The sequence below is a fragment of the Maniola jurtina genome, chromosome 1, assembly GCF_905333055.1.
Source record: "Maniola jurtina chromosome 1, ilManJurt1.1, whole genome shotgun sequence".
NCBI classification, from domain to species: Eukaryota; Metazoa; Arthropoda; class Insecta; order Lepidoptera; family Nymphalidae; genus Maniola; species Maniola jurtina.
The window spans coordinates 9,096,024-9,123,115 of record NC_060029.1 but is presented as its reverse complement, the minus strand read 5'-3'; the positions used below and the strand labels follow the sequence as shown (position 1 = coordinate 9,123,115).

The following is a 27,092-nucleotide window of genomic DNA, read 5'->3' as shown; positions in this document are numbered from 1 at the left end:
CTGTCTAATGTCTATTCGTCTGTCTGTCTGTCTGTCCGCGTGTAACAGGTCTCTGGCTCTTAGACGAAATGTGTTACAAACCTAAATTTTGGTATTTGGTGTATGTAGAACGTTGATCCAAAACCAAATATTGAATTAAAAATTCAATTAAATCATTTTTTCCAATGCTCCCATATGAAAAAGGGGCCGAAAAAAATAATTTTTCTTACCCTAGCGTGTGGGGTATCATTGTTTAGAAAAAAGAGTACGAATATTTTTTTATCTTAAAAATTAAGAAATGGGGGCCGTCATAGCTCACAGTTGTAGACCATTTTTGTGACGGAGGCTTTCTCAAAAACCAAACTAGTTTTGATGGATATGACATTTCGGTGCATAATGAACCTACCATATACCTACTGTATTTAAACAACAGATATTGAAAGCAACGATTTATAAAATAGTTTATAAGCTGTGACCCACCTGTGACCATAACAAATGAACATTTTTGGGGTTTTCTCTCACGGTTTACTGTCACTGTATATTTCACACACCCAAAATATGATGTTCATAATTATTATTATGAACGGAACCCTTCACGGAACCCTACGGTACTGCGAGGCTCGACTCGCACTTGCCCGGTTTTATTATTGATGTGCAGCGACTTGGTCTTTACCAGCATTGCAAACAGATTTTAAATTCGGCAATAAAACTGTAGATTAATTTATTTAACCAAATAAAACTATGTACTTAGGTACATAATTATTTATATTTCCAAACTAAGAACCCTCGGCGAGCGAGTTTGACTCGCAGTTGTTAGATCTTTACAAAAAATCCAAAAGTCTACCTAAGGCATAGTGACTAGGGTTCGTTGTTCCATTTTTAACATTTTGATACGGAGCCCTAAAACACAGTCACTATCGCGCCGGAAGTGGTTAACATATTGTTTATCTAATCTAATTAAGTATACTTAATAAAAGTTTATTTACGGTCAATATTAATTTGTACTTTTATTTACCTTACCTAGGCATGCGTGTTGCGTCTAATGAGATGTTGCGGAGTGGTACCTACTACCTACATGACGGTTCCTCAGAAAGGACATCCTCGTGAATTTAAAAAATCGGTCAAGTGCAAGTCAGGCCTTGCTCTTTTAGGGTTCCGTTGATAATAATTATGAACATCATATTTTAGATCCAATTCAGATGAATGAAATATAGATTAAATAATTAGCGTAGCGAAGACCAATAAACATCCAATTTACGGAACCCTAAAAATGGATTACTTTTCTAAGTTTTTATGACAAGTTGCGCCTACTGTGAGTGTGGGCGTGGGACTAAATTTGTTCCAATGTTCACATCATAATCGTTATCATATCACGCTATCCTATACATTCATAAAAATATCCCGATAAGTAGAAACAATAAACAGCATGCCATGTAATGCTTTATGCTATTCTCAATATCTACATACTTGGGCCTAGGTATATAAAGATTAGGTTAGGTTACAGATAGATCTAACCTAACCTTATCTAATACCAGAGGGACGTGTGGCCTAATTGTGACAACGCATATCTGTCAATTGATTGCGATTGAAAAGCAATCTTGGCCAACGTCGGTAGTTGGATGGGTGACCGACTTTGGAAGTCCACATTTGGCATTTTCCCGGCCCCGTGTCTCGGAGAGTTCGGTCCCAGTTATTATCACTAACATCTGATAATAACTGTGCCTAAACTGAAAATAAAACCTAAGAGTCAAAATCTCGAGTCGAACTGTACCTACGCGGAAGGATTCGGAATACCTACCACTGAATTATTAACCGTAGAGAACTCCTTCCATTAGGTAGGGTGTGATTAATGGATGGGGTCACGACCGTCAGCAATGATTAATGAAAACCTACTAAAGTATAAAGAAAGAATCTAACACCTTCAGACGACTTGGTTATAAGCAGTAGGCATTGGATTCGATTTCTGAATCCCGGCAGGGCCAATTTGGTTTAGGCAATTAGGTAGTACCTATAGGCATTTCGAAACAGTGGTAAGTAGGTAAGTAGATGCATTAATTGACGATTAAGTAAGTAGGTAGGTAAGTAGTTGTGAAAGTTTAATTGAATAAAAAGCATTTTTATTTATTTATAATTTCTATATGGAAGAAAAGGTAAAATTCCACTAAACAAATAGCCTATGTAAACGAGCAAAAGCTTTTTCTCAAGAAAGGATTCGGTAAAGGCTCTACTTATTTGAAAAGTTCTGAATAGAGTAGAGTGCGCCTACCGAGTAGGCCCACTCTGCACGATTTTGAGAAAAATGTTTCTTTTATCATTCACACTAAAGTAGTCACAACTAGATAAGTGTAAAGACATGGGCAAACACAACGCTCGACGTCAGTGTCCGACTTAGCTTTTAGACGTTGCTTGTATTGTATCTAATACAATGTTGGTAGGTACAGTACAATTTTTGCACATCAGATCAGGCGTTGGAGCCGCGTTGCTGCCGATACGTGCAGTTGCCGTCCAAGTAAGCGGTGGCGTGGCATGCTTCAGATATTTTCCTTTTACCTGTTAGATAGGTTCTGCAACCGTCAATTCCGTTTTAATGACTGTTGGTTGTATATCGAAAAACTCAACCATTGATCATGCAAAAATCAACTATCAAATGCCTGTGGCATAGAAAATACAAGTTATAGAAGGTACTATTTGTGGCAGATTTGCCAGAAAAACCTTAGGTAAGTGGACGCCTTGTAAGCTATAGATGACTTTCGGTAGTGAATCGTAGGTACCTATTGCTATAACCGTGCGTCGATGCTGTACAATGTAGTCGGCGGTGGGTGGTGCAGTTAAGTACAAAAAAATAATTGTAAATGACACCCCAGTCACAGAGAAGGTAGTGGTCTCGTCCAGTGAGGATAGTCACAGCGTTGTATCCATAGATTTAAAATTAGGTTGTATCTGTCCAAGTCTTTACTCTGCATCTAGTCGGAGCGGGCTGTTCCGGCGCGCGTGCACGCCCTCGATAGCAAAGCTCTGCGCCATGCCTTGCATTAAGATCAAACGCCGCGGCTCCAGGACACGTGTCCGTTATTTCAATCATAAGCAAAAGTACGTGAGGAGATCAAAAACTCTTCGTCTATACCTATAATAATAATTTACAGCGTTGCAACAAGTTGCGTGGTAGACTTTTGAAACTAATACAATAAGACTTCCCCAATAATTTTTCCTTAGGTAAGTACTTATATTAGGTATAAGATGCAATCATGAAACCTAATATAATTTATTAGATTACTTTGATATAGAAAATGATCTTGTTTCCATGGATTGGACTAGGTAGGTACTTGTTGGTTGAGTAGTTACAGTAGCCGGCAGAAAATTTTTTAACCTACTTACCTACATCGAGCCTTTAGAAAGGGATATCGGCTTAATAATAAGCATAATAGGTATTGTTTGCAAACTAAGTAGTGCTAGCAATACTAAATAGGATCATTTTCGGCAACTTAAGTGTTAGTTTTTGTACTAAAACAACAAAGGCGACAAGACATTGCATTATTGAAAGATCCATGATAGTGAGTAAGTACTTAAGTACTCAGGTGCTTTTAACAACATTTGATACACTTTTGAACAACACTGCGCCGCCTATTTTTTTTTTGGGATAATAATACGATGGGTTCCCGGGTCTTTCCGAATTTTTACTGGCAGTTCAATGAAAAATAGAATTCAAGTTGTCACAAATAGTGTAAGCAGAGCTTTTATGCCTCTATGACCTGCACGCTACTGATGTACCTATACCTACTTGGATCGATTACACTCTAGATTCTCAATCCTATTATTAGCGCAATTTCACAATGTCGTAAAAATATCAGATTTCGACATTATCGGATCCTGGGATCATTCTCCCCCTAGTAAAACACGTTATAGTAGGTATATAAGACACATTTATCTTGCTACAAAGGAACAAAAGCCTGATGCATGTATATAAAACACTCGAAACGTCGAAAGAGCATAATGCCCATCATTATACATTCATATGCTTTGTTACTTACAGTATTTATTTTGAAACATGTCGAGGGGTGAAAACCCTCTTTCCGCTCGAAAGCTCCCGAAATTACACAAAGGAGGCGTCGGGCTCGGAGAGGCGGCATCGCAGAGCACTGTTATTGGCCCTATGCCGCCCCACTAGCTCGTTGCTCCGCCCTGATGAAAACTCTCTCCGAGTCGATACCACTTCTGAGTTCTGACGCTCATTCAGTTGTCAGTTGCCGTTGACGTATGTCGTGTCGTTTATATTGCTAGACAAATTCTAACAATCTTAATTTAAAATCGAGTCAGTTGTAGAGGCTTGGGAAGTGATGTTGGTCAGTGTAGTCCTGTGATAGTAAAATTCGTGTTATGCATGCCATGAGTGATCCAGCTGCCTTGGCAGGGATGTTACCATTCGATTCTATCGGATTGTACGAGCAGCCGAAACCACGGTTCATCTTCAAAATGCCGCGTGTTGTTCCTGATCAGAAAGCGAAATTCGAGTCTGATGATTTGTTCAAAAGACTGAGCCGAGAAAGCGAGGTAAATAGCAATTCAGTTAAGTTTACGTTCTGGAACAATGTGACTCTATTTATTGATTGTTAACAGGAAAATAAAGGAGTACGTAACGTAAAATTATAATGAAGCGTAGGTAGGTAGGTATGTAAAGGAAGGATATTATTGGTAATATGCCAAGTTTTTTCCTTTCTGGCTTTACAGTAGGTAGGCATTACCACTGTTAAGATAATATCGATAAAATAAACTTATTTAGGTACCTATTTATCTACTTAAAAAATGTTTTACTGTTCTAGATGCACGTCTACTGTAGGTAGGTACTTTAGGAGTCTCTCCCTACCTAAAGATGCTAAAAAGAAAACAATATACTTAGTAGGTAGGCTAAGTACCTAAGTATTCTTAGGTGTTCTTATTACTTATCCTTTGTTAGGTGGTTTTCTAGTTAAAATAAGGAAAAATGACTGATTATACCAGTAAGACAGTTTCTTAGTCTGAAGTACTTAATTGGTTACTTTATCAACTTCAGTAGACCTAGTAATAACTTTCCCCAGCTGCTCTATATGAATTTATCACAACTTGGGGCAAGTTTCTGTACCTACCTACTTATATAAAAATTCATATAAAAAAATCAGTTTGAGATATACGCAAAAGTATTATAACAAGTGTAAATTGAAAATTTTTAACACCCCCGACAAGTGAAGGTTACAGTAACTAGAAAAGAGCTGATAACTTTCAAACGGCTGAACCGATTTTCTTGGACTATAGCTAAGAACACTCTCGATCAAGCCACCTTTCAAACAAAAAAAAACTAAATTAAAATCGGTTCATTAGTTTAGGCGCTACGGTGCCACAGACAGATACACAGATACACAGACACACAGATACACACGTCAAACTTATAACACCCCTATTTTTGGGTCAGGGGTTAAAAACGAGTTAAAATACTCAACTAGCATTATAATTAAGTTACTAGCACATTTTTTCGTGACAATAATATTTAAATCGGATTAAAAATCGGAACTTTTGGACCCGCTCTCCCCTACTCAATGAGTTCTAGACACAATTTGATACCCCACATGCTAGTGTAAGAAAAAAAAATCTTCTGCTTTTTCATGTACCTAGGTATAATGGAAAAATAATTTATTTGAATTTCTAATTTAATATTTAGTCATGGGTCAACGTTCGGGGTTGCTTAGTAATCAACCGCAGGAATTAAGGAGGTAAGGGCAAGGGGTAGAGGGGGCATATCCTACTACTCCCCCGCCCCGTGCCATCGATTCCTAGGTTTTGAATTTTTTTATTTTTATTTTGTTGCTAAACAGCGGGATGGCGGGATTTTTATACTCATGTTAACTGTTATTTTTTGTACGATGATGCGGAACCATTCGTGTGCGAGATTGACTCTCACTTGACCGGTTTTTTCTTAATTATTTAAATTGGACAACAGGTGAGGTACACGGGGTACCGCGACCGGCCGCCCGAGGAGCGCCAGATGCGCTTCACGAGCGGCTGTCGCGAGGGCCACACGGAGATCGCCTTCACCGGCACCGGCACCAACCTGCAGCTCGTGTTCGACCACTCGCCTTACAACAACCGAGGCTGCGACTTTCAGAAGGAATCTGGAAAGGTATCTACCTATCTTTACACGTAGGATATGTTCATACTATAACATGGCGCATGATATACTTAATTCGTGCTCAGTGATAAGACAAGATAAAACGCACGAGAGTAGAAGAGATAGCACTCTTGACTCTACAATTTATTAATGTGAATCAAGTGTCTTTACTTTACAAGTTAGGTAAGATACCTACAGTACGTAGGTTGGTAACTACATAAATAAAATTGTAATATCTATTAGGTACTTATTTACTTTTTTAGGGTCCCGTACCTCAAAAGGAAAAACGGAACCCTTATGATCACTTTGTTGTCTGTCTGTCTGTCTATCTATCAAGAAACCTATAGAGTGCAATTTGATATAACTTGGTCATTCTTTTTAATTTCACCTAACTATACCTATTTTAGTTTAGTTCAGCAATTTTCACAATTTAAAAAAATTCTCTTATTTTCTCCGATTTGCGCCAAATCAGAGAAGTACCCTTTTTTGCGTAGATATTGTTCCCAACATAGGGAGGAGCGATCAGCGACTATAAAGCTTGCATCATGGTAACTGGAAAATGGAAGATAACAGATAATAAAGGTTTAAAAAATAAACGATAACGAACGAAATAACCTACAAGCTCTCTTTAATACAATCTCTTTGATAAAAATAACACTATCTACATGAGTAATAACTAATAATATTATAGTCCGTACCTACCATACAACATACCCACTTATAAAAATTTGTTGCGACTAAGACCATCAATAGGTATCTTCCTATTTAAGAACAGTAAAAATGATTTGGGGGACATCTCGATTCTCGACCGAAAGGAACTCGTCCGAACGGCCGAGTTGCCCGATTGTATCAAGTTTAATAAATAAAAAACTGAGGCGTTTATGTACAGTCAAACACAAAATGTGTAATAATCTAATACCAGTCCGATGAAAATGTTTAATTTAACGCTTCTAATGTGAATCATAAAAGACGTAGACAGTAAAAATGATTTGGGGGACATCTCGATTCTCGACCGAAAGGAACTCGTCCGAACGGCCGAGTTGCCCCATTGTATCAAGTTTAATAAATAAAAAACTGAGGCGTTTATGTACAGTCAAACACAAAATGTGTAATAATCTAATACCAGTCCAATGAAAATGTTTAATTTAACGCTTCTAATGTGAATCATAAAAGACGTAGATATTAAGGTCCCTCAATGACATCATCACTAGGCGCTGATAGCACGTCATCAACGCGCGTTTCCGGTCGCATTTCCATAACGTAAAATAAAGTTGTTACTACATAATATCACTCTACCCGTATTATAAATTTGAATGTGTGTTTGTTTGTTGATTTAATTTTGTTTGTTAGTTTGTTCTTTAACCACGCCGCAGCGGAGCAACGGTTTGACCTGATTTTTACATCTAAGTATATAGGTACTTATAGTTGAAGATTTGAAAAGTGACATAATATGCTAATTTTTATCCCGGAAAATCAAAGAGTTCCCACGGGATTTTTGAAAATTTAAATCCATGTGGACAAAGTTGCGGGCATCAGCTAGTGAAAAATTTATTAAGTTGTAACACCGAACCAGAACTTAATGTGTCCGTCACGCTCTGCAGCCGCTAATATCTATTTGAATGAAAGACGTCTTGCATCTTATGCTTAATGACGGTACACAAAGCAGTAGGTAGGTACATGAACATGATTCAAATCATGTTAACGCATTAATTACTGATAGTGGGAAAGAGCAGCAAAATTTTTAGGTTGTGTGTCCCTTAGGTATGTTTCCCCATGTACTTATAACTAGAAATAAACTTAATTAATTGATATTTTATATTTCTTCAATAGATATAGAAAATAGATTCAAAACTGGCTTCAAATCTCAGGCCACTGGTTTTAAATACTAGGTAGGTAGGTACTTACTAGGTAGGTATGTCACACAAAATTTAAAAATTACGAAATATTTTAACACCAAAATAAATTAAAAATCAACTAGGTAATGAGTTTTAAATGTGTATTTAATTTTCAACTGAAAACCGGTCAAATGCAGGTCGGTAGGAACATACATGAGTACCTAAAGGATTCCGTAGCCATGATACCTATTTATAAGGTTTATTTCCCAAAACTGTCCAAGAAATCTCATAATAATTATTAAATACCTACTCGAGTTCTTAAACCATTTTTTTTTTCAACTCTCGCTTTGCATATTCATATAGTAGGTACATTTGCAATTTGCATAGTCTAGTCTGATAAGGTTATGCATTCCCAGAATAACTTTAACTTAGCAGATTTCACCTTCCAGTTGCAACATTAACGTGAGTCACAGTCAGTAAAGTGAAGTTATTTCGATGAAGGTGGACATAAGCATGACAACTAATGAATTCTTAGAAATATGGGCAAGCCTTTGTGGCTCTTTCTTAGTAGGTATACATGTATACAAACATAAATTTTAGTCATAGCTAAGTAGTTGGTACGAGTGATAGGACCTATACGACCAACTCTAAGCTCGGCTTGAATCGGTATCAGATGGGTTTCAGTCAGGGTAGTCAGTAAATACGAATGTAAAATATTCTACGAGTATATTACATCTAAGGACTACTTAGATATATGTATTCTAAATTCTAATCCTTAGATGTAAGTAACATATCTACCTACTCGTAGACTACTTTATATAGGTACCTACGTAGAAAACCGAAAGTACCTAGGTAGTGATTTCAAAATAATAATTTCATATTACAATATTACAAGATTTAAGTTAGTACATTCTTATAAAATCCCTAGGTTATCTGAAAGCATTGGGTTCGTTATTTTTTATTAGGGTTCCGTACCTCAAAAGGAAAAAAGAACCCTTATAGGGTCACTTCGTTGTCTGTCTGTCCATCTATCCGTCTGTCGTATCTGTCAAATACCTATAGGGTAGGTACTTCCCGTTGACCTACAATCATTTTGGCGAGTAGCTAGGTTTTATAGCATATAAGTAAAAGGAAAAATTTGAAAACCGTGAATTTGTCGTAACATTATAAAAAATGTGTTATTTAACAAATAATTAGTATTTTCAATTTCAAAAGTAAGACAACTTTACTAAGTAGGGTATCATAAGGGCTTTACCTGTAAATTCTAAAACAGATTTCATTTATTTGTATGCTAAATATTAGTGTTTTATTTATCGTGCTAAATGTCGAAAAAAATACCCGAGTACGGAACCCTTGGTGCGTGAGTCTGACTCGCACTTGGCCGGTTTTTTATCTCGTAACATTACTTTTTTACTTGAACAACGAGGGAACCCATTTGATGAACTATTTGATTGAATTGAGCCCCTTCGTTACGTCGAGGCCGCCTGCTGCGTTCCTATATGAATACTTATATTTATTTACACTCGGTTCATTTAACAGCACACTCGAGTGTGCACGAGCCCTCATCTTGAAAATGGTTTTATTAAATGGAAAAGGCATCTACGATTGTGCAACGAAACGATTTGTGTAATTTTATACTTAGATACTGGATTTTATAAGGGTAGAAAATAAACTGATACAGGTAAATCTGATTTGTAGATCAATCAATTCTGATTTTTTAATTTCATCCTATAAGTTAAGAACTTATGAGCCAAAAATACAGACAACCATTTACTTACAATTCACACTTACCTAGGTTTAGCTTAAAAACTATTTTAAAATAACAAAGATAAATACGTATTTAAATAATACGGACCCATATAAAAAAAGCAAAAGAGAATTTATGCATTTATCATAGCATTTAAGCAGTATAAATTCCAGTAGGATAACTATTACGCGAGGGGAGAATTTCCCGACTGAAATCAATAATTGAAAAGCTCCTGTAGGATTGGAGGGCGTCGGGACGCCACGCCCGCCCAGCAACATGGCCGCCGCGACGCGCGACGTTAGCGTTGCTTCATCTCCTGTTTTGTCATTATATTAAATTAACTCCATAAATACCTACAATATACATAAACAATGCTCATAGGAGTGCGCGTGGATTTAAGTTTTAAATCCGTGGGCACTCTTTGATTGCCTGAGATAAAAATTATGTAGGTATCTAGTCTTGAGGATGCAAGTTACTCGTATCTCTGCACCATGTACTAAGATAGTGCCCAACTTCGTCCATTTGGATTTTGGTTTTTTTAAATGCCATAGAACTCTTTAATTTTTCGAGACCAAAGTCCAAAAGTAGCCTAGAATCTAGATAATAACTACTTCACCGGGATGCACTTATCTGTTTTGTCTGTACCGAACGTCACAATAGGTATAAAGTGGATGGGCCGTGAAAAACTAGCAGACAGACAAATACACGTTTGCATATTTACGGATAGTATTAATTTTAACATGCGTGGGACTTAAATTACTTACCTACTTTTATAAGTACTTACATGGTATAGGTAATATTGTATGTCAAATCTTTAAAAAGAGCAACCGCCGAGTTTCTTGCTGGTCTCTTCTTGGTGGCTGGTGGGCTTCTTGCTTGGTGGGAAAAGCATTTCAAACCAGTGAAAAATGCATTTGACGATTCAAAAGTTACTTGTAAAAGTTTAATTGAATAAAAAATATTTTGATTTTGAATTTATGAATTATACCTAGGTATACGTACTTCTGTCCTATATCATATTGTACAGGTAAGTAGGTACCTATACAACTGCAAGAACCTAACTTGTCTTGTACCTACCACTGCCTGTCCCTGTGTATCATTATTCCGCAATTCAAAGCATAATATCTGAAGAAAGGAATATTAAGTTTTTCTTAAAACTAGACATCTGCAATGGAGACTAGGTACATCCCGGGTACAGGTGGTAACAAAGTAGGTATACAGTTATTGTGTTAAAGCAATAAGCAAGTACAGTCATCCAACAGCTGGTTGTTTTGCAACATTGCTTTAAAGTCATTTGTAAAGAAAAACTAAAACTGTCCAAGAAGATAGTACCTACCTGCCCATATTACGGAGTATTTTAGTACTTTTCTCTTGGTATTTTTTGTAACACTGCATGCAGCATATGGTTAGCGTAAAACATAAAGTAGATAGGTAATTTGTCTGAAAAGGTTAATTAAATAATCATTTACAAGTTGCAACAGAAACCAACAATTAGGTATTTGTGTGAAGAAGATGCCGGAACAAACGGAGCACGCGATAAGCTACGCTTGCCTTCTGTCGTTTATGTCGTTAAAGAGTAAAGTAGGATCTTGGAAAGAACTTTTTCACTGAGCGTGAAATATTTTCTAGGTACTTCGGTACTTGTATTTTATTCTCATATATATTTTAAAACACTAGTACTTAGGTACGTATATATAGGTAGGTATTTGATAATTAATCTCAATAAAAATAAGCCATACTTTGCTAATACTTGGTACTTATCATAAATGCGAAAGTGGATCTGTCTGTTACACACACGGCCTATCCGTTCAAAGGTTTAATAGTTTCAAAGTTTTCGATTTTGATAAAAGGTACAAAGTTAAGCTTATATCCCGGGGACGGACATACGCTGTTGTTCGTCCTTTAAAATCTAAAAGTTCCCAAGGGTTAAAAAAACATTAGGTACCTAATCTACTTACTTACGTGGACATAATTGCGGGCATAATCTATTTAGTACAGAGGTAACTTGCATCTCCGATATAACTGTAGGCTACTTTTGTCCTGGAACAATTATTGCAAAGAGGCAACTCGGCCACTAGGACAAGTTTCTTTCAGTCGAGATGTCCCCCAAGTCGAAAATTCAAAGTCCCCACGGGATTTCTAAAAACCTAACTCCACGCCTTTGAGGAATTATTAATAGGTAGGTACTTGGTGGTAGGTACATTATAATTCAATGATCCATGCGCATGAAGTAGCCGGCATCATCTAATATTAGGTATTTATTATAGGTAATAAAATTATAAATCGAACTTCCTGTCAAAACTGTTTCTATAACCTTTTATTTAGTAGGTACATAAATAATAATTCAACAAACTTTTCCGTCAATACTTTATCACCTCTACTTCCAAAGTCCAAACTCGATTTTTTGCTCCAATTTTTTTTGCCCGAATTCGGAGAAGGTTGCAGTCATTAATTCAACTAACGTGACGTTTTCCTTTTGTTTATCAGGCCCATATTGTGTCCCGATTTATCATGAACGGTGTCTGCGTGCGGTGGCGAGGCTGGATCGACTTGGAGCGTCTGGACGGAGCCGGTTGCTTGGAGCTCGACGAGGAACGAGCTGCGATCGAGGACGCCGCGTTACGAGACCAAATAGAACGATACAACCAACGGTTGAGGGACTTTGAGGATAAGCAGCGTGCGTATCGAGAGCACGGCGAGGAGCTGCGGGCTCACTCGCAAGTCCACGCGCAGCGCTGCCACCAAGCGCGCCAGCCGCCGCACCCCGCTCACCCGGCGCACCCGCACGCGACGCATCCTGTCCACATAAAGCCTCACTCCCAAGGCGCTCTTATTTCGTAAGGACGAGCTCCACAAATTCTGTGCAATTTTTGTATAGGTATCAATGTTTAGCCTAATGTAAATAATACAATATCCATTTAGCTTTTAGAACAATGACATTATCGCATACAGATGTTAGGTTCAAATTCATATTAGATGGTGTTTAAAATTCGTGCTCGCTGATAACAATATAATTAGTAAGACAGAAATAAAACGCACGAGAGTAGAAGAGATGACGCTCTTCAATTAGTGTGACCTAGGTGTCGTAGTTTTAATCTGCATTTTTGAAGTTAGATACATGGATATGTTCTAATTAATAATAATTAGAATTACGTATCTAGCGTACGTAGTTATATATTCTTTTTAAAGAAGTTACTATCCCTATTCCCTCCTTATAATTTAAATTGGTAGGTACCTAACTCGAAACCAAATAAGTAAATCCGTTATGATACGTACTGGTTTATCCTACTCAATAGTTGATGTAGAAGGAATAAGGATAACCTATAGTTTTAATGTAAGTATGCCTACCCATTGACCCTATTCAATGAAAATCAAAAAATATGCGTCGCGCACTGCACTAGTCAATTACCACTGGTAAAATAATGCTTCATAGATATTTCAGTCTGAATAATTTAGCAAGAACTTCTGTTAAAAACTAGATGACAGACACACCACTAGAGCATTTCTCAGGATGACTGTCATCTCATGTGCTATTTTATTTAAATCTCAGTTAAAAATAAAGTTTAGAGCCACAGGAAATAGGTGACTGCAAACGTAAAGGCGCTTGATAGTAAAAATTACCTACCTACCTACATATTTAATTATTTTCACTAAATATTATTACCTACCTACCTATAACAGGCTCTACTAATGTATTTAACATTTAATAATTATCTACTTATATAATAATACCTGTACCTATACCTACAAATATCTGTCTTTAAATAGGTAACTTAACCTACTTGAAATAACTATTGATTGGGAATGTCATTAGTTGATTAGATTGGCGTTGGAGAGTTTTGAATAGGTACGTACCTATCTACGTAGTTAATATAATAATATACACAATTATATAATATTTTATTCAATTGAAATTAACCACCATTAGTCTGGAAAATGTTTTTTTCTTTAATTTCCATTCTAACCACTCGTTTATACGTGTAAGAAGAGCTGGAATATTATGTTAATACTGCATACTTAATTATGTTCACTTGGTATTAGATATAATGTTACTTAATTTTAAGATTTTTTATTTAATGTAAAGTAGGTACCTCACTGCCTATACCTAAATAAGTATCCTAAACTTATTATGTGTAGTAGCTAGGTACATGCAAGAATTGTGATAATCATGTAAATAAATCTTTACAATTTCTTTTCAAATATATTTTTATTTTAATTTTGCCCTGAAACTGGTGCCTACCTGTACCTTCCTAGTCTTAAGTCCTCCTAGTCTAAGGTTGAAATCTATAGAGCGCACTTTGACTTTGCTTAGACTTAAAACGAGACAGATTTATGACAGCAGCGGTCTTAAGCAAAGTCAACTTGCGCTCTATACATAGATCTGCCTTATAAGATCCCGCTCTATACAACTCTATACAACGATCCATCTGAGAACCGGAATGATGTATTTCGAATGGGTTGCCTACTTGGATGTTGCTCAAAAAATAGACACTCTATAAAATGAAATAAGGTATATAGTTACCTACCTAGTAGACGCCATCTTGTCTGGAGGAACCAAAATATTATATTTTGTCATTTAAATAAGTAATTGATTAAGTAGGAGAGTAAATACTTTTATTGAAGAATTCTTGACTTTTTTAATCACAGTATTTTAGGGCGCCTCCAAATCAGAAACTGCACTTCTGCGTACATTTCACTCGGTCTCAGAGGCTCGCTTACGGTTTAGGACCTCTTGCGAACCTTGACTGCGATCCGCGGGCGAGTGTATAATATGTATTTAGTTAAAATATGTATTTAGGTAGATGGGTGTGGAAGAAGACTAGTTTAAGTTCGAGAAATTAAGGACAAAGTGCCTATGTACTTAAAAAACATTTGAGCTTTTGTTAATTATAGCTAGCTAAGCTTAGCACGCTATCGCTATAATATAATTGCACCTATGCAATTAGGCACCCGTGACATGACGCACGGCGGCGCAGCGCTGCACGCGCGGCGCACCTGTGCCTGCGCCCGCGCAACCCTCGCCCCACGCTCATTATACCCAATTTAGTTCAGGAAATGTTCCCATTTATGCTCGTTGAACACGAGTTAATTGCAGCATTTAAAGGTTCAATAGTCAGAACAATTTGTAGCCGCTTTTCATTAGAAGAACATCAAATAGATACCTACTTTAGGTAAACGTAAACTTTTTTTTTTGTTGAAAAAAGTGGATCCCCTGCCTAATTATTATTATTAGGATAGCAAGTCAGCAACTAATAGGTACTGATAAAAACTAAGTATAATAATAATAATTATGACTGAGTTCAACTGATATGAAAGTTTTTGACTCTCTATTGATATCTACCAAGTACCAACAATGCATCCTACCCATTTACTTCATATTGTGATTCTATGTAACCAAAAGTTTTATTAATAATTTAAGCAAAATTAAAATAGGAGAAATGCTAATTAGGGCAATGTCTATTGCTTACCTACTTACCTGGCCTGATAGATTAGGAAATTCGAACCATATGCGGAAGTGAGCATGTAAAAATCTGTGGTGAACCATCGCTAGATGTTATCTTGGTGATTGTGACATTCGGCACCTTGACCGTCAACATTGAGCAGGTACCTTCTTACTTACCTATTGAACACCTTGACGGCTCAAATCGGTATCAACAAAAAATAGACTGCAAAAGGCAAAAATCGGAGAACATCCAAATCCTTCATACAAAGGGATCGTGATTTATCAGTGCATTCTTTTTGTGTAAAAAGCTCAGGTCAGTATGAGCGAAGCACCAAAAGGGCATTTCATGTAGGTAATTCGTATAGACCTTACAGCGTGGGAACGGCGGGCGGCGTATCGTATTCGCCAGACTCGTTTATGTAATAGGTAACACCAAAACGAAATTTTATTTTTTGGTAAACCAGGGACGTGAACTTATCGTGCAGTTTTCATTAATGTCTCAGAGGCTGGCGAAAATACCATCTTTTAATAGTGATTTGTGATTGTTTGCAACCAAAACATGAAATGATTTGGTGGGAATTTTACCTATTTCATTCAAGTAAACCTTTATACCTACCTACCTAAGTTTCGGTGCTACAGAACTCCAATCACTGCTGGTTCGAAATGGGCTTAGATAGTACCTCGAAGACCCAGCAAACAACTCAGGGGTTGCTTTTTTCGAAAGTTCAGTGACTAGCAAAATAGAAATACAACTTTTGAAGTTTCTCACTTCTATTTACAGCGTAGGTAAACAGCAAAGCTGAGTTTACTACCAATATTGGACAGTACTATTTCGTCTTGCTGAACGCTATTTATCACAGGCAGTTAGTTTACTTCGCTTGAACGATATGGAAAAACTAATACCTATCATAGACCTGTTATTATATTACTGCATACTCATCGATGACCTATACATACCTACATTAAATTATTATTAAAATGTTTTGTACTATTACCATATAACTAAGTACCTACTTTTATTTTATAGAAGGATTGCAGCACACACTGTATGCGGAGTCTAATATAATATTCTGTCCGCAATCCGTAGTAGGTATAGGTACTAGGTAGATAGGAATTAGGAAGTAGGACCTAAGGAGCTAAGCAATTTTTGATACGAGACTCATGAACGAACTCTGCTCTGACTGCGATAATTAAATCTGAAAGGGATGGTGATCTATAATAGATTTTTCAGATTTAGTTCCCATCGGTTCTGCATTTTTTGACATCGTAGATCTATTAAATACCTATAATATTGGTAGGTATTAGAGCCTCGATAGCTCAACGGTTGAGGAGCGGACTGAATTCTGAAAGGTCACCGGTTCAAACCCGAATCGTTGCACTAATGTCGTACCCACTCCTGGCACAAGCTTTACGCTTAATACATTAACTGCCCTTATTTTTCGCCGAGTGCCGTCTGACACATCTGGAGGGGAAAGGGGAGTATTAGTCGTGATTAGAATGGCTAATATTCTTTAAAAAAAAACTGCTAGGCACCTACTACTTACCTAACTATATTTCTGCGCACTTACCTAGGTAATATTATGCTTACCAAATCAGAACTCTATCTACCCTTTTCTATCAACTATGAAGCAAGGCAATTCCCACAATAAATGAAGCAAATAAAATGTGATATTAAAACCAAGACAGCTAATAAGGTTTCACTGACACTGGAGATGCCTTGTAACACACTTGACTGGCTAAGTTGCTAAGTTGTGAGCGCATGGGGTTTCCTTTCCTGTAAAAAATAATACTGGGTACTTAGCTATTTGCATAGAAAGATACCTACTAGGTACTACATAAGTAGGTAGAAAATTATTTCATTTCCTTTTTGAAAGTTTTTTAGAGTAGGTAGGTATCTAGTTAACGTCTTGATCGTAATAACTGCTAATTGATTTTGGGCTACTTTCAATTACCTATCAAGTAGGTAGGTATCTACCTATCCTAAAGTATCCGATTACATAAGCATTTAGCAGAGAGTAGGTATATTATGTGGTTTGATTTGACCATGGTTTGACAATAGATTATTATAGGAGAAATAATTTAATGATGGAGGTGTACACAACGATGGCAAAAAGTTGGCAGTTGAATTTGGCCTCATTTTATTTTCATGAGTTGGTTCCCCTACCTACTTCTACTAGCTAGAATATGTTTGATGTTGTCAAGACTAATAAATCAGCAATGACAAAATAGAACTTGTGTTTGTACTTACCTATTATTTACATTTTGTTTAGTTATCATTTTCTACCTAAGTACCTATTTTTACTGCAACAAGTCAAAGTCATAACAAAGGCAAGCAGACAGCAGCGTTTTCATGAGTCTATGACCTGCACGATCTGCAGGTAATGTGTATCTAATCTGGATGCACTGATCATGGATAGACCACTCGATAGGAAAGAATTTCAAATAGCAATAAGCAGCCTATATTCGCAAAGCTGGACCAGAAGAAATCGTAGTGCAGCTCTGCAGTTTAATTACATGAAGACAACGTTCAAATGAAGCCGTTTGTTTATTCAGTAGGCCTATATCGCGCGACTGCAGCTCGCATCAAATAGTTTTATAGACGAAATGCAGGCAGCGGCCCTTTGAAAGCGAGTAGCGCCATCATCCACATGTTTCCTCGAATTAACGTCTGTTTTCTCCGAACAAAACAGCCATAAAACAAGTAGATTACTAACATTAAACATTATTGACTGTTTTGTTTGTAATAAAAAACACGTTGAGTTTAAGTCTTTATTCAGTTACTAGATGATGCCCGCGACTCCGTCTGCGTGGATTTAGGTTTATTTAAAAATCCCGTGGGAACTTTGCTTTTCCGGGATAAAAAGTTGCCAAAGTTAATTTCCGAGACGTAAGCTGCCTTGTAACAAACATATAAATCGGTTTAACGGATAGATTCTTAAGAGTCCCGTAGGTACTCTTTGATTTTCCGTGATAAAAAGTAGCCTATGTCCGTCCCCGGGATGTAAGCTAACTCTGTACCAAATTTCATTAAAATCAGTTCAGCGGTTGAGCCGTGAAAACATAGCACACAGAAAGACACACACACTTACGCATAATATTATATACTAGAGGATGCCCGCGACTTCGTCCGCGTGGATTTAGGTTTTTAAAGATCCCGTGGAAACTGCTTGATTTTCCGGGATAAAAAGTTGTCTATGTCAATTACAGGGACGCAAGCTACCTCGGTACTAAATTTCGTACAAATCGGTTAAGCGGATGGGTTTTTAGGAATCCCGTGGGAACTCTTTAATTTTCCGGTATAAAAAGATCCGTCCCCGGGATATAAGCTAACCCTGTACCAAATTTCGTCAGAATCGGTTAAACTGTTGGGCCGTGAAAAGGTAGCAGACAGACAGACAGACACACTTTCGCATTTATAATATTAGTATGGATGGAAATATATGGATAGTACCTATATCCCTAGGTACCTACCTACTTACTGAAAGTAGGTTCCTACCACATCATGATGAACCCACCGCCGGCTCACTACAGAGCACGGGTCTCTCAGAATGAGAAGGGGTTTGGCCATAGTCTACCACGCTGGCCAAGTGCGGATTGGCAGACTCACACACCTAAAGGAACATAATAGAGAACTCTCAGGTGTGCACGTCTCCTCTCGATGTTTTCTAAAGCAAGTGATACCTAATAATTAATTACCTAGCGCACATAGATCCGAATACATAGTTAGAGGTGCGTGCCCGGAATCGAATCCCCGACCTCCGATTAGAAGGCGGATGTCTTAACCACTAGGCTATCACAGCTTATAACCTAGGTACTATATAGTTAGTTATACCTATTACCTAACCAATTTCTCGTCACTGTCGCCTACTTTTCTAATTGAACTTACAGTGTTTTATTCACACCTATGTAAATGGTGTGACGCGACGCGATCTGCAGCTTTATTGCAGTTTAGGTATGCGATAGGTGCCGTCAAGTGACATTCAGCACGCGCCGCTCTAATGCGGTTCTGTAGGTAAGTCAGGCATAATATCTTGGTAGGTTAAAGGTACTTGCCTACAACTACTACTACTTACTAGATAATTTTTTTTTTATTGAAAAAATAAATACTTACACTGGTTAAAAAGACCTATAAAGTTACTACTTACCTACATAATATATTAATTTCGTTAGTTCAACATATATTGATCGGTAATTATTAATTTATTAACGAGAGGACATTTCAGTATCAAAAGGCCACGTGCAGGATTATCCTGGCTAACAGAGGGCGCGCGTCGGATTATCCCGAGATCACCAGGTGAATTTTAGCCTCGTGCTACGCTCGAATTTTACGTTTCATTGAACTAGTGAGTAGTCTCATAGAATTATTAAATACTAGTTATCTACCTTAATTTGATAAAATTTTATGTAGAACAATAATATGTTCCCAAGTAAAATATTATGTTCCACGTCATTGCTTTTTTTACGTGTGAACAGATACTTGGGAATACTTTTGTTCTATTTGGACGCTAGATATAGATTACTAGGCATATGCTAGTTCTGCATCCCTACATAGTCGAAATCCCATGGTCCCGTACGAGGTGATTTTGCTTCCTCGTTTATAATACGCACTGCTAGAATACCCTTCCTGCGTCTATTTTTACCGCTAAGTACCTACCTATAATAGTACCTTCAAAAGAAGAGTGAATAGGCACCTTCTGGGCAGGCGCGCTCCACCCTAGGCTGCATCATCTCTTGCTTGGTATGACTGCAGTCAAGCGCAAGCCCATGTAGTTATAAAAAAAATATTGAGCAGATAAACATGATAGATTGCAAGTACATGGCCTATCAATAGTTTTTATTATTCTTTCTCGCTGTGGAAACAAAATCCTTTTCCCATTTTTTCGTTCACTAAAAATTAAATAAAACTTACTCGGTTTTCAACATAGTCAATATATTCTCTAAAATTGAGCAGATTTTATTTGCTGGCAGCCTTTGTTCTACAACAACGCCCTGTCAAAATCATTCAAGTGCCAAAAGATCTTTGTCGCACAGTGGGTCGATCGCGTAAAACATATATCAATCATTAAAGAACAGCATCAATGTCAAAACATGGTTTTGGCTCCACGTATCATTGAGACTGTCCGTAATGGACCGTCGAGGACTAAAAAATTTCTGACATTGATGCAGTACACTATCGATAAAAATTTTGTATGGACACGACTGAAAATTGGTTCCACGTAAGACTTTTGAAGTAAGATATCCGTAAAGGACTGCGACAAATGTTACGTCAAACTAGGCTTTCATTGAAACAAGGCATGAGGTGTTATTTACGGTGACATATGTGGTATCCAAAGTCGTTTTACTACTCATATTTTTGTAAAAATATATTAAAAAGCTTTTTTAAAATAATTTATCAAATAACAAAGCAATTAGGATTATTATATGAAGTAAGATAATGTTAAAATCATTGAAGAATAATTTTTAGATTTAAAGTTACCTTTTGACACTTTCGTATGTTTGCACTTTGCCGCCAAAGGTTTGGTGTATTCAAGTTCAACTGCGAATTTTGTAGTAAAAACGTGGTAAAAACACCAAACTATTGTAGTTTTTGGATTAATTAGCCGCATAGGGTATGTATTACATAAGATTTGTGTACCTACCTACTCAATAATAATTTGCGCCTGGGTAAATTCTGTTTATGATAATGGCGATAAGCATGTGGGAACATAGTACATAATTATCTACTATTTTAGGTAGTTTAGTTTTCATAACTAAGTTTTGTGTGTTTATGTGTAAGAAGTACCTACATACATTTTATTTTATTTATTGTATTTACATTATTCTTACAACTATTTACATTGTATTCTTAGCGCCCTGAAGTATATAACATAAATATTGCCTATACCAATTATTTGCAGATATTATAATTATGGCATCAAGGGCAATTATGTACGCTGAACTCAAGAGAAAAAAGCGTGCCCTTATACAGATCAGAAGATAAAATAGAGAAAACTTATATAGAGGATGCCCGCGACTTGGTCCGCGTGGATTTGGGTATTTAAATATCCTGTAGGAACTGTACCGGGATAAAAAGTTGCCTGTGTCAATTTTATAGGGACGCAAGCTACCTCAGTACCAAATTTCATACAAATCGGTTAAGCGGATGGGTCTTTAGGAATTCCGTGGGAACGTTTTGATTTTCCGGGTCAAAAAGTATCCATCATCCATCCCCCAGATATAAGCTAACTGTACCAAATTTCGTCAAAATTGGTTAAACTTTTGGGTCGTGAAAAGGTAGCAGACGGACAGTCTGACCCTTTCGCATTTATAATATTATAGTATGTAAGTATGGATTATTTACTCTGTATTACTAAATAAGTTTTTTTTAGATCCTAGCAGAAAAAAGGAAAACAAATAAAACACCAGTCAAAAACTAAAATATTATTTATTTATTTGAAATATATTATGTACATAGCATTAATGTAATTCAATTCAGTTAATAAAGGCTTATCTTAATATCTTGTTATTAATGGAATTTAAAAAAAATGTTAGTTGTTAGGTGAACAATGGCTATGAAAAGGTTTCAAATATATTTGGATAAGTTTATTACTTCTTAAAGGCTGATGGTGTTGTGTGCTGGTTGGTGTGCTAACTTCTGGTATCTCAGTATCAACATGATAGACAGACTGAGAAACTTCTAATGCTAGTGAAATATGTAGCGGTTATGTGTAGCTTCTATTTGTGAAGGCTCCTCTGTTTGTTGTATAGTTGTCACTAAGCTGCTCATCAATAATGATTTCTCATATTGGTGATGTACAGTAGATGTACTTGGTTGAGTAGGCAGGTCAGGAATCTACAAATAAAATAAAAGTATTTTATACATAAATTCATAATACCTAATATTAAATATTTCTTTGAAAATTTAATATGCCTTTGTGTAACAGTAACCACTTAAAAACAGCTCTTGCAGTATAATTATAAAACTTACAGTGGAATTTTAAAATAACTGTGATATACAGACTCAGACTGAACAAAAGTAAGTGTAATTGCCATAATACCTATGATTCATTTATTGGAATCTGGATTTTGGGTTCTCCCTCTACTGCCACGTTCCCAATTATACTTATATTGTTCTTCGATAGGGGTCAAAGAAGTGTTGAAATTTGGTTCACCTCCAGTGCCAGTGGCTGCTCGTCGCAAGTCTCCAGCCTTGCCTTTTGTGGGGCTCTTAAGCAGTATTCGATACTTCAAAAAGTAATAAACATACTTATTTTCTTAATGGTTATAATACAATATATGACAATAGAATAGAACCTACTGCTATTATTCATAGTCTTATAGTGGCAGTTTATACTTTAAATTATTATCATAATTGCAGCATACGTTCTTTGAATCAAAATTAGACGGTTAACATGCAGCTAAAACTAAAAAATCTGCCACAAAGCGCAATAGAGCTTGTGGCCGATATGTTTTGAATACTTACTCGCTTCCACTCCACGAAGGTTTAATACACCCTGCCCCCACAGAATTGAGCTTTCTGGAAAGCTCTTCCCATTATTAAGAGCTACCTGGCGGCCGAGAGGTCCTCCACCGAGCCCACCGAGTGCAATATTTGAGTTGCTTTCAGCAACTTCTAACAGAATCTCAAGCTGCCTCACAGAGGCGGCCCTGTAGGGTGCCAGTTTCCTTTTTAGTTTCGACTTTTAAATTACTTTATTAGGTTTCGTCACAAAGTCAACTCAACGTAAAAGTGTAAATAAACAATACTCTATGAACCTAGAAGAACCACAAATTCACATATTCCGCGGCACGGGGCACAGACTCGTAATACTTTATTTCAATAGCTACAACGCAGTCAAGTTTGGAAGACTACTATGGCCGTATAGATTGCTAGGTTACCATAGATATTCAAATTAGTCGGATTATAAGTATGACCCACCACTAAAGTATCGATAGTCACGTGATTGCGACCTATTGCTACATGATTGCGACCGATTGCTACAATCCTGAAAAAGCTTACGCGGTACCGGTTATAAGGACTGTAACGATAACGATCCTTAAGGATATTTTTGGATGTGAGATTGAGACAATTTTTACGCGATCGACCTGCTGTATTCATATTCTGTGATAGAAGATTAAAACCTGATTAAAACACATTGAATTTATACTTGCTTACTTGTTATTTACCTACTTTGAAGTAAAACCGACTTATAACTAGCCATTTCGATTTTCGACTGCCGAGCGATTGATTAGTCGAAGTGAAATAACGATAAAAATAAACAAGCTTCTGTTTGTATTGGAAGTGAACCCCCAAACATGTTTCATGTTACGTGATTAAAACTTATTGGTTACATATTCTTTGATGAGGTGTTTATACTCTTTGCTTGTGTTTTTCTTTGGTGATTTGCTAGAACCCAGAGCCGTAACACCAGTTAAAAAAAAAGGTGTTGTGTTTTGACCACAGAGTACTTTTTACATACTTTTGACTTTTACTAGTATTTTCTTGGGTTGGAACTTGGAAGTTGGAACTTTGATAGAAGTGAACTCCGGAAACAAATGTGTATAATACTGGGATAGTATCGAGCAAATATTTTAATTACCATTACACCTTCCCAAGTACCTACTTAATCCATGAATGAGGAAACCAACCTCAACTTTAAAAAAATGAAAGAAGGGGGATACTCTATATTTCATCAAGAGTACATAATTATGGCAGAGTAGTAAGCTGATAAACTTGATATCTTAAAGTAATATGGATATGTCGGCATTTGGTACCTAATGAACTTAATTTTATTTCAGTCGTATGCTGCAAACAGAAAATCTGCCTGGGATTTATGTGATACCTTCACATGATAACTCATTTTGTTAGTATTATCTCTTAATTTTTTACTCATAATTACTGTTTATTAATCTTAAGAGTTAAGGTCGGACCGGGCCTTAAAGTGTTCAAATGCCATAACTTTGGAATGGCCTAAGATCTATTTATGTGGACCAAATTATATGACTCATGTCTGTACATTGTGTACTTTGAATTCACACCTCTATATTTCTTAAAAAAGTAATGTTTACTCAGTATTATAAATGCGTAACTGTTTACCTCCATTCAATTGATGAACCAAGTTTTGACAATGCTTGGCACAGAGGTAGCTTACTTTCTTGAGATAAGATATAAATCGCTTCCTCAGGATTTTATCGAACAAATCCTGGACAAAGTTTATAGGCATCGGCTAGTATGTATGCATATTGAGAAAACCTGAATTCCCAAGGACAAAGTTGTAGGCATTGGGAAACTAAGCACTGGCTAGTAAAAATAAAACTGTGTTGTTCTTTTAGTGTGGTATGGAGTTATATTCATAAGATCTGGTCTATACACTGGTGGTGTATTTAGATTCACCTTAAACTTACCTGAAAAATTCCCAGATGATACAGTTCCTGTAAGTTACCTTACCTCATAATTTTAATAATTTTTTTTTTTTTGTACCTACTAGTTAAGTATTTTATGCAATTTTTTGGGGATAGTAAATCCATATTTACGTATATATCATAAATGCGAAAGTGTGTTTGTCTGTCTGCTAGCTTTTCACAGCCCGTCCATTTAAACAATTCTAATTAAACTTGTATCCCAGGTATGAACATATGCTACTTTTTGGCCTGGAAAATCAGAGTTCCCACAGGATTTTCCTAATTAAATAAAAAACTTCTATGAACATGTTAATAGTCACTAACTAGCATTATTTACTTGTACAGAGGTCAGAGATAGTTTGCATCCCATATAGTGTAATTGGCTTCTTTTTATCCTAGAAAATGGAAGATTTCCCTTCAAATTTTGAAAAACTTAAATCCACATTTCAGGCCACATCTAATAATAAAATATAATATCACAGGTATCACAGGCACAGCTTTGCAATAAATATCAGTAATAAAATAAGAGTATTTTCTTTATCACTATTGATGTTGATGAAATGTTGCTTATTCACCATTTAATTGGTGATACTGTTTATTCAATTTAATTCTGGAGTATCCTAACTTAGCAATTCTAAACCCCATAATTCAAGATCTGTTGGATATAACCACTACAGTGAGTTTTACTACTAAAGCTGTATGTACTTAAAAATACAATTTTCTTTTACAGACTGTAAAATTTACATCACAAATATTTCATCCAGCGATAGATCCAATAACAGGCATTCTCAGCCTGAACGAAGTTTTCTCACACTGGGACAGGAAACAAAATCATGTGTGGCAAATATTGAAATATTTACATTGGATATTTACAAATCTAAACATGAAAGTTCCAGTTAACAATGAGGCTTCTGCATTGTAAGTTACATTTGAAAGATATCCTGCTTAAATATGCTTAAGAATGTTAGCAGATTTTCTTTGACTGAGTATTAACACTTTATGAAATACAATGTATACTGTAAGAGCAATAAGAATATGTATTATGTATGTATTATTGTCTTTTTCAGATTTAAGACAAACAGAAAACTATTTATAGATAAGGTAAAAGAATGTGTAGCATCTAGTATAGAACATGTGTATGATGTTCCACCCATTGAAGATAAGCATTATATAACATTTCAACATTATGATCCTAACATTCATGATACAGCTAAGAATGTCATGTTGAAACCGCCAGGTGCAAATGAAAGTTCTCATGGAATATCATGGGTGCAGTCAGGATCTTATCAGTCTTTCTCAAAGGAAGACACTACATAATAATTAACATGTTGTGTGCCATGAGCAGCACCAGTGAGGCTTAGCACATCATTACTTAGGTGCCATTAGCTTCAATGGTGGGACTTACAACATCACATGAGCATCATCGATGGGGCTTAGCACATCATTACTTGGGTGCCATGAACAGAAGTGTGGGTTTTCAATTAAACAATTGTAACTTATCTGTATCACCTATGATACTATGTATTTGTTATAATAAAAATAATTTTAATTTTAATAAAATGGTTACATAATCATAATCTGTTACATCTACTATGAATACTACCAGAGATGCTCAGGATATAATATGGCATATTTCATGATGAGCATCACCGATGTGTTCTAAGCTATGGTGGAATTGGAGAAACAACAATGCAATATGGACTGGCATTTAATGTATAGTATAAAATAACAATGTTAAAATAATTGAGAATAAAAACTTACAAAATATAAATAGCCATACTATAAACCTGTGATAGATACAGAACATAAAATAATTATTATCCCTAAATTAATTTTAATCCTTATTCAAATGTTATAGGGATTTTGACTAAAAACAACAAAATCTTGTTAACATCTAATAAATATTTGATGTGATTATAGATAATGATTGACAAAGTTACTTTCACAGTATTCTATATTTTTATGAATGTTATTAATAATTAATATTTACCTATTTAAAAAGTTGCAATTATTGTGATTAAAGTTTTTTAATGTAAAAATTGTTTTTATTAGTATAAAATTGTAATTTTTAGGTTTTCGTACCTCAAAAGGTAAAACGGAACCCTTATAGGATCACTTTGTTGTCTGTCTGTCTGTCCATCGTGTCTGTCAAGAAACCTATAGGGTACTTCCCGTTGACCTAGAACTATGAAATTTGGCAGGTAGGCAGGTCTTATAGCACAAGTACAGGAATAAATCTGAAAACTGCGAATTTGTGGTTACCTACATCATTAAAAAAATTTAAATATGCTTCAATTTTCGAAGTAAGATAACTATACCAAGTGGAGTATCATATGAAAGGGCTTTACGTCTACATTCTAAAACAGATTTTTATTTATTTTTATGTATGATAGTTTTTGATTTATCATGCAAAATGTTGGAAAAAATACCCTAGTACGGAACCCTCAGTGCGTGAGTCTGACTCGCACTTGGCCAGTTTTTTTTATATTTTCAATGGATTTTTTAAGACAAAATACATGACTGATCATTATATAAATCTCTAGGTAAGAGACATCACATGGCAAATACTCT

The 27,092-nt window shown here is 36.1% G+C and overlaps 2 protein-coding genes and 2 long non-coding RNA genes across 5 annotated transcripts; 2 read left to right on the top strand and 2 right to left on the bottom strand.

Moving 5' to 3' along the window:
• Nucleotides 1-4,184: 4,184 nt before the first annotated feature.
• Nucleotides 4,185-13,893, top strand: LOC123869141 (protein big brother-like). The gene is made up of 3 exons (XM_045911896.1): nucleotides 4,185-4,527; nucleotides 5,948-6,127; nucleotides 12,185-13,893. Exons 1-3 carry the CDS (start codon nucleotides 4,354-4,356, stop codon nucleotides 12,536-12,538), a joined length of 708 nt encoding a protein of 235 aa, XP_045767852.1. The 5' UTR covers nucleotides 4,185-4,353; the 3' UTR covers nucleotides 12,539-13,893.
• On the bottom strand, nucleotides 10,029-20,113 carry LOC123869173. The gene is made up of 3 exons (XR_006796832.1): nucleotides 20,029-20,113; nucleotides 19,832-19,834; nucleotides 10,029-10,038 (listed from the first exon to the last, which is right to left on the bottom strand). It is a non-coding gene; the product is annotated as an uncharacterized LOC123869173 (long non-coding RNA).
• A 1,435-nt stretch (nucleotides 20,114-21,548) lies between these two features.
• Nucleotides 21,549-23,238, bottom strand: LOC123865540. Of its 2 annotated transcripts, none has more exons than XR_006795990.1 (3): nucleotides 22,603-23,238; nucleotides 22,178-22,364; nucleotides 21,549-21,972 (listed from the first exon to the last, which is right to left on the bottom strand). It is a non-coding gene; the product is annotated as an uncharacterized LOC123865540 (long non-coding RNA). The 2 variants fall into 2 exon arrangements; XR_006795989.1 differs by having other exon boundaries at nucleotides 22,178-22,346.
• Nucleotides 23,239-23,588: 350 nt separating this feature from the next.
• Nucleotides 23,589-26,061, top strand: LOC123865231 (protein crossbronx homolog). Its single transcript, XM_045906162.1, has 5 exons — nucleotides 23,589-23,839; nucleotides 23,919-23,983; nucleotides 24,453-24,553; nucleotides 25,252-25,439; nucleotides 25,589-26,061. The coding sequence occupies exons 1-5, from the start codon at nucleotides 23,751-23,753 to the stop codon at nucleotides 25,836-25,838; spliced, it is 693 nt and encodes a 230-aa protein (XP_045762118.1). The 5' UTR covers nucleotides 23,589-23,750; the 3' UTR covers nucleotides 25,839-26,061.
• The last annotated feature ends 1,031 nt before the right edge of the window (nucleotides 26,062-27,092 follow it).